Raw genomic sequence first — 13,632 nt, 5'->3', positions numbered from 1 at the left:
TTGTCTATTCTAGTGGCACAGTCAAGCTGACTGCTCTCTGCTAGAAAAAGGGCAGCTATCTTGGGAACTAAACATATGAGGTGAGACTACCCAGTACCGCAGCTGTTGGCAAGCTTTCTTTGTTTATAATAGCAAAAGTATATTGCTTACAGCTGGCTAGCTATTTTAAAAGGCACACAACAGAATGGAAGTGCTTTCACCTACTGAAGCATTAAATGAGATTTTAGAAAAGAAAGGGCAAAAGTGAAATGAACAAAGAAGACTTTAAATACTTTTTAAAAAAATTTTTTCCACATTAAGTAACATTTATATATTTCTGGATTGCTCTTTATTTGTCCATTTTCTCTACTCACCAGCTTCATGACTTAAGACCCAGACAAAGGCAAGTCATATTTCTTTATTCACTGGCAGACATTACCATGAAGGATCAGATCACAAAGCATTTACAGTCATCAAAGAAGCAGATAAAATAAATCGTTCTTAAGCTATGGAAATTCCTATCAAAGAATTTTATTAGAATTAGATTAATAAGAAAATATCCTTATACCTATTAACACAGTTTTATAAAGCTATTTTTAAATATCATTTGATACTAGTCACTCTTGTTAAAAGCATCTTTCAATGACAAGTTTTTAATTCCTATAAACACTGATTTTGGATCTTTTATGGTTATTGTTTTCTGTGACCTAAGAAACCTATGGCTATCCTCAAGTCACAAAGATATATTCACCCATGTTTACCTCTAAAAACCTTTGTATTTTAACTAGTACACGAAGGCCTATGATCCACCTCAAATTCATTTTTGTGAAGAATGGGGGAGGGGCGTCTTGGTTCATTTTTTTCCACATGCATGTTTAGCTGTTTTGGCCTCATCTATTGAAAAGACTTTCCTTGTCTGTCAGATTGCCTTGCTACCTTTGTCAAAAATCAAGTAACCATATAAATGTGGATTTGTTTATAGGCTCTCTCTTGTATTCCACTGATTTAACTGTTAATCTTTATGCTAGAATCATACTGTCTTGATTAATGGATACTACTGACTACAATATTCCTTGTATTGCTTGACAAAATTTGGGCTTCTATAAAACAGGATATATAAGGGCACCTGGCTGGCTCAGTCAGGAAAGCATGCGACTTTTGATCTTGGGGTTATGAGTTCAAGCCCCACATTGGGTGTAGAGATTACTTAAAATATCTTAAATACAAAAAAACCAGGATATATAAATTAAGTTGAATTAATTGAATGATCTCAAGACGAGCCTAAAATAATCCTTATGAAATCATTTTTAAAAATTGTATCATGGTTTTGAAAACACTCCATAATTACTATTGTATCCAGAGCAAAATACATTTACCCACAAACAAATGAGAAACTACAAATTCTTCTTTATTACCTTCAACTGAAATTATGTATGAAAAATATTCATTAACTTTTCTACTCAATTTCCCACCAGATTTTCTCACATTAGTTTTTTAATAATACCACAATGTAGTTAAGTTTTAAAACAATCCTTAAAAAACTCATGTGTTTGAAGCTAGAAGATGAATACACAGTCCCCCTACATATGTTTAAACTTTCCCATAATAAAATGTTAAAAAGTCATGTATCAATTTCAGAAATGTATCTAGAAAAAAAAAAAGTAGATAATTGCCTTTATAAAAAGAAGTTTTATAAAATCTCCTTTAAAGTTTAACTTGGAAAAGATTAGGAGCAAGAATACAATTATTTCATAGAATCAAAAACAAAGCAAATCCCAAAAGCAATTTTAAAAAATCCATTGTCAGCTAACTATACATGGTTCTTGGTAACTACTGGCTACACCAATTTCATTCAAATTGCCATAGAAGGATCCTCCACCATGACATCATATTTTTTTAAAAAGCAGATAGCCTGAATTGTCAAACCTCTGATTTTCTTATAGATATACAGCTTAGCAGTTTGAAAAATGTTGCCAAACTGAGAGCAACACCGAAAGTCTTGAAAATTTATCATTTGTTCTTAATCTGAAATTCTGTTTTGAAGAATAATACTCACACCTTCCTAAAATAATTCTATAATACATAAATAAATAACCCCAAACACTTAAAGAAAGTCTGCTAAAATAATTTGGACGTTTATTACTTTTTCTACTGGCAGCAATGAAAATCACTAAAAACTATACTTTTGTCTTTTTCAAATGGTCTGCATTAAAACCATACTTTCTCAAGATAAAATTCAGCTTTAAAATCCTCAAAATGTTTAGATATCAAAGACATATACCAATTTTCTTTTCATGATGAAGAGAAAACAAGAGATCCAGTTTAATCAAGATCTGACATTCACAAATTTTAAGCTTGTAACTGAACTAAGATTAATTTTAACAATTACAGGTAGAGAATATCATTTGTGCAATTTCTAGGTTCATTGTGATAGTATATATCCAGAGAACCAACAGAAGTTCTAAGATCCAATGTCAAATAATGGGATTTGGGCAAGCACTCTCAACATCACTTTTATTTAATATGCACCACATGCACATGATGCAGGTAGGGAAGGAATCCATGCATTAAAGACAAGACAGACTGGTACTACGCCAAACGTGCATTGAGTCAATTAGGATGTTGCTCAAAGTTCTTTATACTTAATGGTTTCCGTGAAAATAAGTGCAGAAGCAGAAATGTGGACACATCCCAAAGCATCTTCTTCATTTGGTTTCCTGCGCTTTCTTTGCATTCTGTTTTTCTTTTGCCTAGAAGTTAAAGATTGTATTCTATAAAATCTTAAAAGTCCATTTTAGGTCACATTAAAATTTGTGTAAGAGGGTATCCTTAAGTTCAAAAGATTGAAACGCATCATTTTTAAGATTTCTAGAGCATTATCTTTCATAACTCGAGAATTACAACAAACTACTGCGGACAAATTATAGTTATGCTTTACCCTCAGTAAAAAAGGATCATGTTTGGTTTGTAGTTCTTTCCTATCTGAAGTTAAAATGTATTATTATAATGATCTAAAAATACATAATTACTAATTCCATAAAATCATACTCACTCATAAATATTTCAAAACAATATATTTACATATGTGTCCATTTCTCATTCAAATTGAGTAAAAGAAAAATCTTACATTAGTTTCTGCATATTTGAACAAATGAGTTTAACATCTCACTAAGGGATTATGTATCTGTAGTATTGATAAACTTTATTTATACAACCCAAAAAATGCTCTCACACTTTATTTCATTTATCCTCATAACAATTATATAGCTTGAACCCAGTAATTCTATTTTATTTTCAGCAGATGAATAAGACAGAGCTTACAGATAACAAACTTGACCTAAGTCACACAGCTAGAAGAAAATAAAACCTCGAGAGGTCAAAGACACCTGTTCTAGAGCAGTGCTTTTCAATGTACATACCAATAACCTGGGGTCCCTGTTATAATACAAACTGATTCAAAAAAATAACTGAGGTTCTAAGTTTCTAACAAATTCTCATATGATACCAACTCTGCTGGTCCTCAAATGATACTTTGAGAATAATTCAGAGTACTAGAATATATAATAGTCTTTCCACTATGCCACTTGAATCAGAAAGGAATAGAGTTTTGCTATTATACAACTAAGAAAAAAACATCCTTAGATTAAAAACTAGGGTAATTAGGACAATTACAATCTTTTTTATAATTCATTAGGTAGGGGTGCCCTTGTGGCTCAATAGGTTAAGTGTCCGACTTGGGTTCAGGTCATGATCTCACACAGTTTATGAGTTTGAGCCCCACAATGGGGCTCTGGGCTGACAGCTCAGAGTCTGGAGCCTGCTTCATATTCTGTGTCTCCCTCTCTCTCTACCCCTCCCCTGCTCACACTGTTTCTCTCTCTCTCTCTCTCAAAAATAAATAAGCATTTAAAAAAATTATAATGCATTAGGTAGTATAATTATTATACAAATAGTGTATTTTATTATGATAAAATAGAGTGCTATGACTTAGAATATTAAGAGGAAATATGTTGGGGCGCCTGGGTGGCTCAGTCGGTTAAGCCTCGGACTTCAGCTCAGGTCACGATCTCACGGTCGGTGAGTTCGAGCCCCGCGTCGGGCTCTGAGCTGATGGCTCAGAGCCTGGAGCCTGCTTCCGATTCTTTGTCTCCCTCTCTCTCTGCCCCTTCCCCGTTCATGCTCTGTCTCTGTCTGTCTCAAAAATAAATAAACGTTAAAAAAAAAAAATTGGGGCGCCTGGGTGGCGCAGTCAGTTAAGCGTCCGACTTCAGCCAGGTCACGATCTCGCGGTCCGTGAGTTCGAGCCCCGCGTCAGGCTCTGGGCTGATGGCTCAGAGCCTGGAGCCTGTTTCCGATTCTGTGTCTCCCTCTCTCTCTGCCCCTCCCCCGTTCATGCTCTGTCTCTCTCTGTCCCAAAAATAAATAAACGTTGAAAAAAAAAAAAAGAGGAAATATGTTATGTGTATCATATAAAATAAAACTGCTGGGGTGCCTGGGTGGCTCTGTCAGTTAAGTGTCCGACTTCAGGTCAGGTCATGATTTCACAGTTTCTGAGTTCAAGCTCCACATCGGGCTCTGTGCTGACAGCTCAGAGCCTGGACCCTGCTTCAGATTCTATGTCTCCGTCTCTCTCTGCTTCTCCCCCTCTTGTGCTCTGTCTTCCTCTCTCTCAAAAATAAATAAAAGTAAAATAAAACTGCTTGCATGAACATTTTTAGTTAACAGGCATAACTTGTAATTTGATATGTATACAATTTTTACAACAGAAATTCTGTTTCCAAATAATGAAAATACAATTCAACTTCAGATATAATTTGAAATTAAAATACATATTTTTCCTTATTGACCCCTGAATATACAGAATGTTTAGTTGGATTAACAAAAATAAATTTACTGGTTTATGACATAAACTTTATAACATAATTAAATGAGCAAAGACATAATGCAGAGCGTGTCCATATAATTATTAAAATATATAATTCAGATAAAATTAAGAAGAAGTTAAATAAGTTTTATAACTATGTATTTTTAGGTTACATCCTGAGCAGTGTTTATGTAATGTATATTCAACACCTCAGATAAGAGTAGAAGCCTTATGTAACAAAAGTATTAAAAGCCAAGACCTTAACCTAATTCATTATAGCCATATGCCCTTGGAACAAAGTCTTGATCTTTTCTTTATTATTCTGTAAAACAAAAAGATTTCCAAATCCAAACACTTTCATGCCATCACAGGCTATAAGCAACTGTCTCAGTTACTCTGAGATCTGATCCTGGACAGGTTTGGCATTCAGCATCACTGCCGAGAGTAGTCTCATCTTTCCTGTTTGGTTCCTTCTACCCCTTTTATGCTTTGTTCCTTTATTCTACTTTCCCTTGGCATGGGGGTTTGGGGGGGAGGGGAGGAGCATTTCAACTTACTAATTTCTTAGTTAACTTCAACTTATCCATTTCTGAATTCTACATGTAATTTTTCTTGGAAGTATTACCATTAAGCATTTATCACTATTAAAGCCCTTGTATATAATTATAAAATCTCATCTTTATTCTTTCATTTGTAACATTAGCAGAAAGTGATATTCAATATGATACAATAACTCCTTTTTTCCAAATAAGATGAACAAAATATATTTGTGCTTAAGGAAGCGGACTTATTGGTAGACAATAAGCATTTGATTCTAACTACAGATTTAAAATTTTGTGGATGTGAAACTTCAAGGGGCATAGCTATTTAGGAGCCCCACTGTGCTCCCCCCTGATCTTCAGCATGAATTTATTCTGGCACCTATCAGAACAATTCTATTCAACACGATACTATAGTTGTTTATTCCTTGCCCCAACTATATCATGAATTGCTTAAAAGGGAAGACATCTCTAGACTTTAAGAGAGGTCCAGGAATAAAGCTGCAACTAGATGAATGATGAATGATTTTAAAATTTCAAAAATTTTTATCAAGTAATGCATCTGAATTCCTTTAGGGGATACTCCTTAAAGGATATATTCCTTTAGGGGAATCCCTTAGGGGATAACAGATATTGCATATGCACGAAGAATAAATGTAACCTCAATATTGCTTATGCAATATTATTAATCAAAAAACAGTTGGAAGAAAGAGGCAAGAGGTAGAAGATCAATAACTACTCCCTCAAAAAAACAGATGCAAACACAAGAACACACTGAGCTGGTGTTCCACCAACACCAGATGCTCATACTGCCACCCTGTGTCCAAACTAACGTCAACTCAGAAATTACAGTTCCAATGGAAAAGCTGAAAAGCTGTTCCAACTACACTTTCAAAAAACTCTGGGGATATACGGTCATTAAAATCAAACAAGAATGGTCGTTTTCCTAATTTGCACCAAAAAGTTTATTCACAGATCAATTTTGAAGCAAAATACATACATATTAAATTTCCCTAATAAACATTTGTCTGGCCTTTAATAACACTTATGTTTATTTAGAATCTGATGTAACATGATTTAACATAACAGCCTACATATTAATATTTTAATATTTTTAATAGTGAAATATTTCATAGTGTTGCATGCAAGAACACACTATGGAGGTACTTCGGAGACTCACAGAATCCTAATTGTTAATCTGAAAATCTAAAAATCAGTTTCCCATCTTACACTTTTATAGCTTTAATACCCTGGGATACATGAATAGAAAACCTATATGGAAAAGAGAAGATTGAGGGCGCCCTAGGTGGTGGCTCAGTCGATTAAGTATCCGACTCTTGGTTTTGGCTCAGATCATGAACTCATGGTTCCTGAGATTGAACCCCGAAATGGGCTCTGTGCTGACAGTGCAGAGCCTGCTTGGGATTCCCTCTCCCTCTCTCTCTCTCAAAATAAATAAATAAACATTTTTTTTTAATTTTTATTTTTTAACGTTTATTTATTTTTGAGACAGAGAGAGATACAGCATGAACAGAGGAGGGGCTGAGAGAGAGGGAGACACAGAATCCAAAACAGGCTCCAGGCTCTGAGCGGTCAGCACAGAGCCCGACGCGGGGCTCGACCCATGGACCGTGAGATCATGACCTGAGCCGAAGTCGGACGCTTCACCGACCAAGCCACCCAGGCACCCCAATAAACATTTTTTTAAAAAGGGGAAGACTTAGCAGTTTTCTGCAATAATTTGTGTACTTAGTGCTAAAAGCAGAAGCACACGTTTCAGGATCTGGGTAATAGGTATACACAAAAACCATAACTTTCACTTCGTATCATTTAAAATTTAAAATTTATGATGATATAAAAAAGCTGGGTTGAAATGTATCTTTGCTTCATACTCCAATTTTTTTTTTAAACGTTTATTCATTTTTGAGAGGCAGAGAGAGATACAGCATGAGCGGGGAAGGGGCAGAGAGAAGGAGACACAGAATCTGAAACAGGCTCCAGGCTCTGAGCTGTCAGCACAGAGCCTGATGCGCGGCTCGAACTCACAAACCGTGAGATCATGACCTGAGCCGAAGTTGGACGCTCAACCAACTTGAGCCACTCAGGCGCCCCTCTTTGCTTCATACTTTAAAATTAATAAGAAACACATACCTACCATGTGCTCTGCTCTTAAGTTAATGATCCAAAATGTTATTTGCCTAGTACTGTCTTCTCAAAGTGTTTCTCAAAACGTGGTACACAAACAAGCTGCATTAGAGTCACCTGGGGTAACTCTAATTAAAGATTTCTTCCCCGATATCAGAATATCTGGGGAGGGGCCAGGTAACATGTATTTTAAAGAGTATCCAGTGATGGTCACTTTTAGAAACACTGATTTACAGTATAAACTTAAAAACAATTTAATTGCATTGCATTTATTCAATAAATATTTAAGTGCCTTGTTCTGAAGATAAAAATCTTAGAAATCAGAATTTTTCACAAACCTTTGTTAGTTTTCTTCAGCGGAAAGAATACTAGCTTAGGAATGAATACAAAAAACCTATTTCTTAGTCTAGGCTATGGTTATTTTTCCCCCTTCAATGTCCATTCTAGTTTTAAATTCTACGATAATTCAAATTTTTCTTAAACTAAAGAACAAAAATCTATTATCTCAATTATTAACACTAAAAATTTGCTTTCAGAGGCACCTGGGTGGCTCAGTCAGTTAAGTGTCCAACTTCAGCTCAGGTCATGACCTTGCAGTTCATGAGTTCAAGCCCTGAGTCAGGCTCTGCTGACAAGCTCAGAGCCTAGAGCCTGCTTCAGATTCTGTGTCTCCCTCTCTCTCTGTCCCTCGCCTGCTCACACGCTGTCTTTCTCTCTCAAAAATAAATAAACATTAAAAATGTTTTTAATAAAAAAATTTAATAAACAAAATTTATAAACAAATTTGTTTTTAATAAGCAAATTTAATAAAAATATATATATATTTTTTTTTAAATGTTGCTTTCAGCTTAAAGAAAGGAAAATGTTTTAAATTTTATTCTAATATATTAGGTACATTCTGAGTTCGTAACACTAAGGATTCTGGAAGGCTAAGCAGTAGGGCAATTCCTTATTTTTATTTTACAATATCAGGTTGAATTAATGCTTATCTAGAATATAAAACAATAGGAGAAAGCCAAAAAAATAAAATAAAAATGCTTCAACAAATTTCACCTCTACTCAAGCCAAAAAAAAACAAAAAAAACCAATACACTGTTTTGGGGGAATCTAAATCTAATAAGTATTCACCAGTAACTTACCTTTTCTACTAGTGGTATTAACTGCTGGTGTTCTGCTAAAGTCTTTAATAATTCCATAATGAAAGGCAGATAATTATGCTTCCTTCTGATATTTTCGATCTGAAAGTAAAACAAATATCAAAACACACTAACTTTACATTTCTACTAAGTTCCTACTATTGTAATTTTTGCAACCTACTCAATAGAAATGGGAAAAAAATCTTCCATTCTCATGAGAAAAAAATATTAGAAATAATGAGATTATATCCCCACTGAGAATAAAGACTAATACAATAAAAAATACGAGGAGTTTCTTGGGTTATGGTTTCCCACCCTTGGCTTAGCAAATAGCAGAGGCTTTTAAAAGTCTAAAATTATTTACGAAAACTTAACTTACGAAAGCAAACTTAAGAAGGCGCACGTGGTAAATTAACTTGCTATTTGCTACTATTAACTATGCAAATAATCAGGAAAGCCTAATGAAAGCAGCTTTATTCTGTGATCAAGAATAATTTTTCTCTGAAGTACTTTTAATCAAAATAGGGTGGACTATAGGGGAAGACCTGTACTTCAAAGGAAAACTATGCATTGTCTAGGACACCTCTCCCAAGTTACCCAATTCGAGTTTTTCACTGCCATTAAGCTATTAAATATTCTGTCTAGGGGCGCCTGGGTGGCGCAGTCGGTTAAGCGTCCGACTTCAGCCAGGTCACGATCTCGCGGTCCGTGAGTTCGAGCCCCGCATCGGGCTCTGGGCTGATGGCTCAGGGCCTGGAGCCTGTTTCCGATTCTGTGTCTCCCTCTCTCTCTGCCCCTCCCCCGTTCATGCTCTGTCTCTCTCTGTCCCAAAAATAAATAAACGTTGAAAAAAAAAAAATATTTAAAAAAAATAAATATTCTGTCTAGCAATTTATTTCCCTTCTCCCATAGAGAAAAGTTTCCATCTTTAGTAAATTCATTTCAATATTCCTTCAGATAAACTTGAGCTTCTTGACTTCTCACTTGAACTAGCTGTGACATCTTACAGGTTCCTCAAATTAAATAACGAATTTAATAAAATCTTAACATATGCTCATTTTATATCAGTAGGAGAATCATTTTACCTTTTGGAACAAAGCATTCTCCAACAGTGTAGCAGGTAGAGATTCTGAAAACCAAGTGTGTGTTTTACTTTAGGCTAATATTAAAACTTGGTTAATTATGGAATAATCCTGCATAAGAATGCATAAGTGGTGGGTAGTTATTTTGTGTACCACATAAAATGGAAGATAAACATTCAAGCTTTTATTCCTTACCTCCCTGTCTCCATGAACTTGGCCCACCTTTTTCCTGCCTGGAATACTCGAGCCAGCCCCTACTTCCAACTAAAGAAATCTTACTAGTTCCAGGTTCACTTATTTTATTTAACAGTTATTTGCAGACTGTTAAATATGATGCAAAGCACTATGCTAACACTGTGATGATCAATTAAAAATTTTTAAAAAGACAATCCTTGCCTTCAAAGTGAGATTCAAATGAAAACCAATGCTTTTCCTACTATGATACACATGAGAAATAATATAACTACCATTTCCAAGCTCACACAAAATTCAGAGCTCCCTTCACACTTTTTACTGTCTCTGAAAAAAGCTTATCAGATTGCAAATGAAGGAGAATGACATTATTAAAGATCACATTGCTTTATATTTGCCTTTCAATTACATAAATGTTTGCCATAATTAAAATTAAATAAAAAAATTTTTAACACCCTAAAAAATTAAAAAGGAAAATAAAGTAAATGAACCCAACTGTGTACCAAACTGGTGATAGAATCACACCAAGAGAAAATTTTCTGAAATAACTTTAAAAACATAGTAGTTTGATTATATATCCAAAATGGGATATATCCTAAGAAAAAACTTTCAGTTGTTATTAATGCTACTTACTACTATTGCTGCTTCTGTACCTTTATATATATACACTTATATATACTTACAAATATATGCACATGTTATATATATAGAGCATAAAGCAAGTAATTATTTGCTTATACATGAATATACTATATATATACAACATAAAGCAAATAAGTAATTACGTTAATATTGTTAGGAATCAAGATGTTCAGCTTAAGAGAGAGAAATGTGAGGTGCCTGGGTGGCTCAGTCAGTTGAGCACCCGAGTCTTGATTTCGGCTCAGGTCATGATCTCAGGATTCACGGGATAGAGCCCCACATAGGGCTCTGCGCTGATAGCGTGGAGCCTGCTTGGGATTCTCTCTCTGCCCCTCCCTTACTCATGTATGTACTCACATGCTTTCCCTCTCTCTCTCTCTCTCTCTCTCTCTCTCTCTCTCTCTCAAAATAAGCATTTAAAAAAGAGAGAGGGAGAAGATGCAAATAGTTAATTTCAAGTATAAAGCCATTTAATTCTTTCTTTTTTTTTAAGTAGGCTCCACATGCAACATGGGTCTTGAACTCATGACCCTGAGATCAAGAGTCCCATGCTCTACCAGCTGGGCAAACCAGGCACCCCAAGTCCTTTAATTCTAAATTTAAATACTGAATTCACATTATATTTTCTCTTCAAACTAAAACAAGCAGTAAACAAAAATGTATTTCTTAGCTCTGAAAAGGCCTAGACATAATGACCAATTGGTATCACTGTGTACCCAAAGAGTGGTTTCTAAATACCATTTCCCAACAATAGGACACAGAGTTTCTTGAAAAAATGGCTAATCCAAGTCTGAAGCAGGAGATCTACAAGGTGATTCTGAAACATCTAGTCATGCTAGAAAGCAAGGAAACTATCAGAGATGAAGAGAATCCCATCAAAAGAACTTAGGAGACAGCTTGAAGTTGATCCTAATGGCCAAAGATGAAATAATCTGATCATCCATAACTGCAGTGAACTGAAGCATCAAATCAGTTAAAAAATCTGTTCATAACAACACTTCAAAAAAAAATTAAAAAGAAAAAAATCTCACGAGTTACCCTTTGTGGGGTGCCACGGAATCAACTCATTATTCTGAAAACTAGTAATTGATGGGGGAAAACAATCAAGTATTCAATATACTTTCATGTTAAAATATACTACTCTATATTAAAACAATAAAGGAACAAATAAAAGGAAAACATACCTTATATCTTTTTAGTTTCTGTACTTCTTCTTCAATAAGCATCTGATTTTTGGCAACCTCTGACTGAATAGCACTTAACATATTATTACCCTGATCTGTATCCATGGGTTCCTCCTTAGGGTAAAGAAAAAGAAACACCATACCCTAATGATTGAGGCTTGAGTCCAAAATATTTTCAAATTATATACATAGTACAATTATTTCCAAATTTTACTCTTAATATTGGTGACAGAATTCCAGCCTACTAACTGCAATATTAAAGGACAAAAGCCCTAAGTAGTACCGTCCATATTTCTATGTTCTACAATAACACATATGCATTTTTAACTAAAAACAATCTATACTGCAATATGCTGTGTTGCTATAATCTTTTGTTCAGCTATAAAATAAATATGCTTAAATATGTTCTTAAGAATATGGGATCAAAGAATGTAAAAAAGGTACTATTACTAATTATCTTCTCCAATCATATTTACTACATAATCAATCATATAGGCTAGTAAAGATTACATGTATCTAAATGTACCCAATTAATTCTTTGAGAAATATATTCTAACTTGCTTAATTATATAATGAAATTAGTTAATTGCTAATACTTATATCCATTTAATATTTGTTTTAAGTGGCTTACATATATCATCTCATTTAATCCTCACAACAGCCTTATAAGGTAAATACTATTTTCATTTGACCTTAAGAAACTGAAGCACAAAGAAATATTCCAATTCATGCATCCATTAAGTGACAAAGCCAGGAGCTGAATCTAGGCAACCTGACTCCAGAGTGTATTCTCTTAATCACCACTCAGGACACTTGATTAAATCAGGAAGGAAGGAATGAAGAAAGAGAAGGAGGTAGGGAGGGAGGGAAAGAGAGAGAGAGAACAAAGGAAGTAGAGCAAGAAAGAGAGATAAAGAATACTTTCCCTAAAATAACTAAACTAGAACTTTGCACTTAAAAACACGGCCAAAAGGGGTGCCTGGGTGGCTCAGTTGGTTAAGCCTCCAACTTCGGCTTAGGTCATGATCTCATGGTTCGTGGGTTCAAGCCCCGCATCAGCCTCTGTGCTGACAGCTCAGAGCCTGGAGTCTGCTTCAGATTCTGTCTCCCCCTCACTCTGCCCCTCCCCCACTCATGCTCTGTCTCTCCCTCAAAAATAAATAAATGCTTAACAAAAAAAAAAAAATTTAAAACATGGCCACAAACCTCAGCAAGTTGTCTTTGTAACTCTGCTATCTTCTGTTCATATATCATTTTTCTGTCAGACACAATGGCCATTAAGTTAAATCGAATTTCACCTTCACTGTACCTAAAAAAAAGTTAAAGTTTATAATGTAATAAAGAATTGTAACACTACTACAATTAAAATAATCTATTGTGATTACCCTATGGCTCTCTAGGATAAACACAAATCTATCAACGGCTAACAATGAAAATAGACATTTAAAAAAGGCTTTCATATATGAAAGGGTACAACTGCAGTAAAAACAACAACAACAACAACAACAACCAACACCTGGCTAAATTTAATCACAAACTTTTAAATGTTCTGACATCAGAAAAAAATAACTAAACTAAGACCTCACATTTGTTAGATTAATTATACTGGCATTTTTATGGTAATTAACCACATTCCTAACTTACACTTTTTTCTAAGTCATATAGTTGCTATTTTTAATTAATATATTTTTAAATTTCACTTTATACTTTATATTTCATTATAAATAAGTTGTGAAATATTTATGTATTTTATTAATGTGATTATATCCTGTTGTAAAACTTCCGAATGCTATTTTCGCTACTCTGATACCAGAGTATCACAATGATATAAGCTTGTTTATGATAGGGATTGACAGTAGAAAAATTACT

The 13,632-nt window shown here is 34.5% G+C and overlaps 1 protein-coding gene across 4 annotated transcripts in view; it reads right to left on the bottom strand.

Moving 5' to 3' along the window:
* Nucleotides 1–382: 382 nt before the first annotated feature.
* The window catches only part of UCHL5 (ubiquitin C-terminal hydrolase L5), a 42,394-nt gene continuing 29,144 nt past the window's right edge, over nt 383–13,632 (bottom strand). For 2 of the 4 annotated variants that reach the window (XM_040453602.1, XM_040453604.1), the window contains exons 8-11: nt 12,970–13,072; nt 11,764–11,877; nt 8,667–8,765; nt 383–2,729 (exon numbers count right to left, since the gene is read on the bottom strand). In XM_040453602.1, coding sequence (XP_040309536.1) covers nt 2,685–2,729; nt 8,667–8,765; nt 11,764–11,877; nt 12,970–13,072 — 361 coding nt within the window. In that variant the 3' untranslated portion in view covers nt 383–2,684. The remainder of the gene's footprint in view (nt 2,730–8,666; nt 8,766–11,763; nt 11,878–12,969; nt 13,073–13,632) is intronic. The other 2 variants (XM_040453603.1, XM_040453605.1) reach the window with 1 other exon arrangement.

Source organism: Herpailurus yagouaroundi, unplaced genomic scaffold (genome assembly GCF_014898765.1).
Source record: "Herpailurus yagouaroundi ecotype Mexico unplaced genomic scaffold, PumYag 209, whole genome shotgun sequence".
In the NCBI taxonomy this organism is placed as follows: domain Eukaryota; kingdom Metazoa; phylum Chordata; class Mammalia; order Carnivora; family Felidae; genus Herpailurus; species Herpailurus yagouaroundi.
The sequence above is the reverse complement of the archived record's forward strand: the minus strand, read 5'-3'. Positions and strand labels throughout refer to the sequence as shown.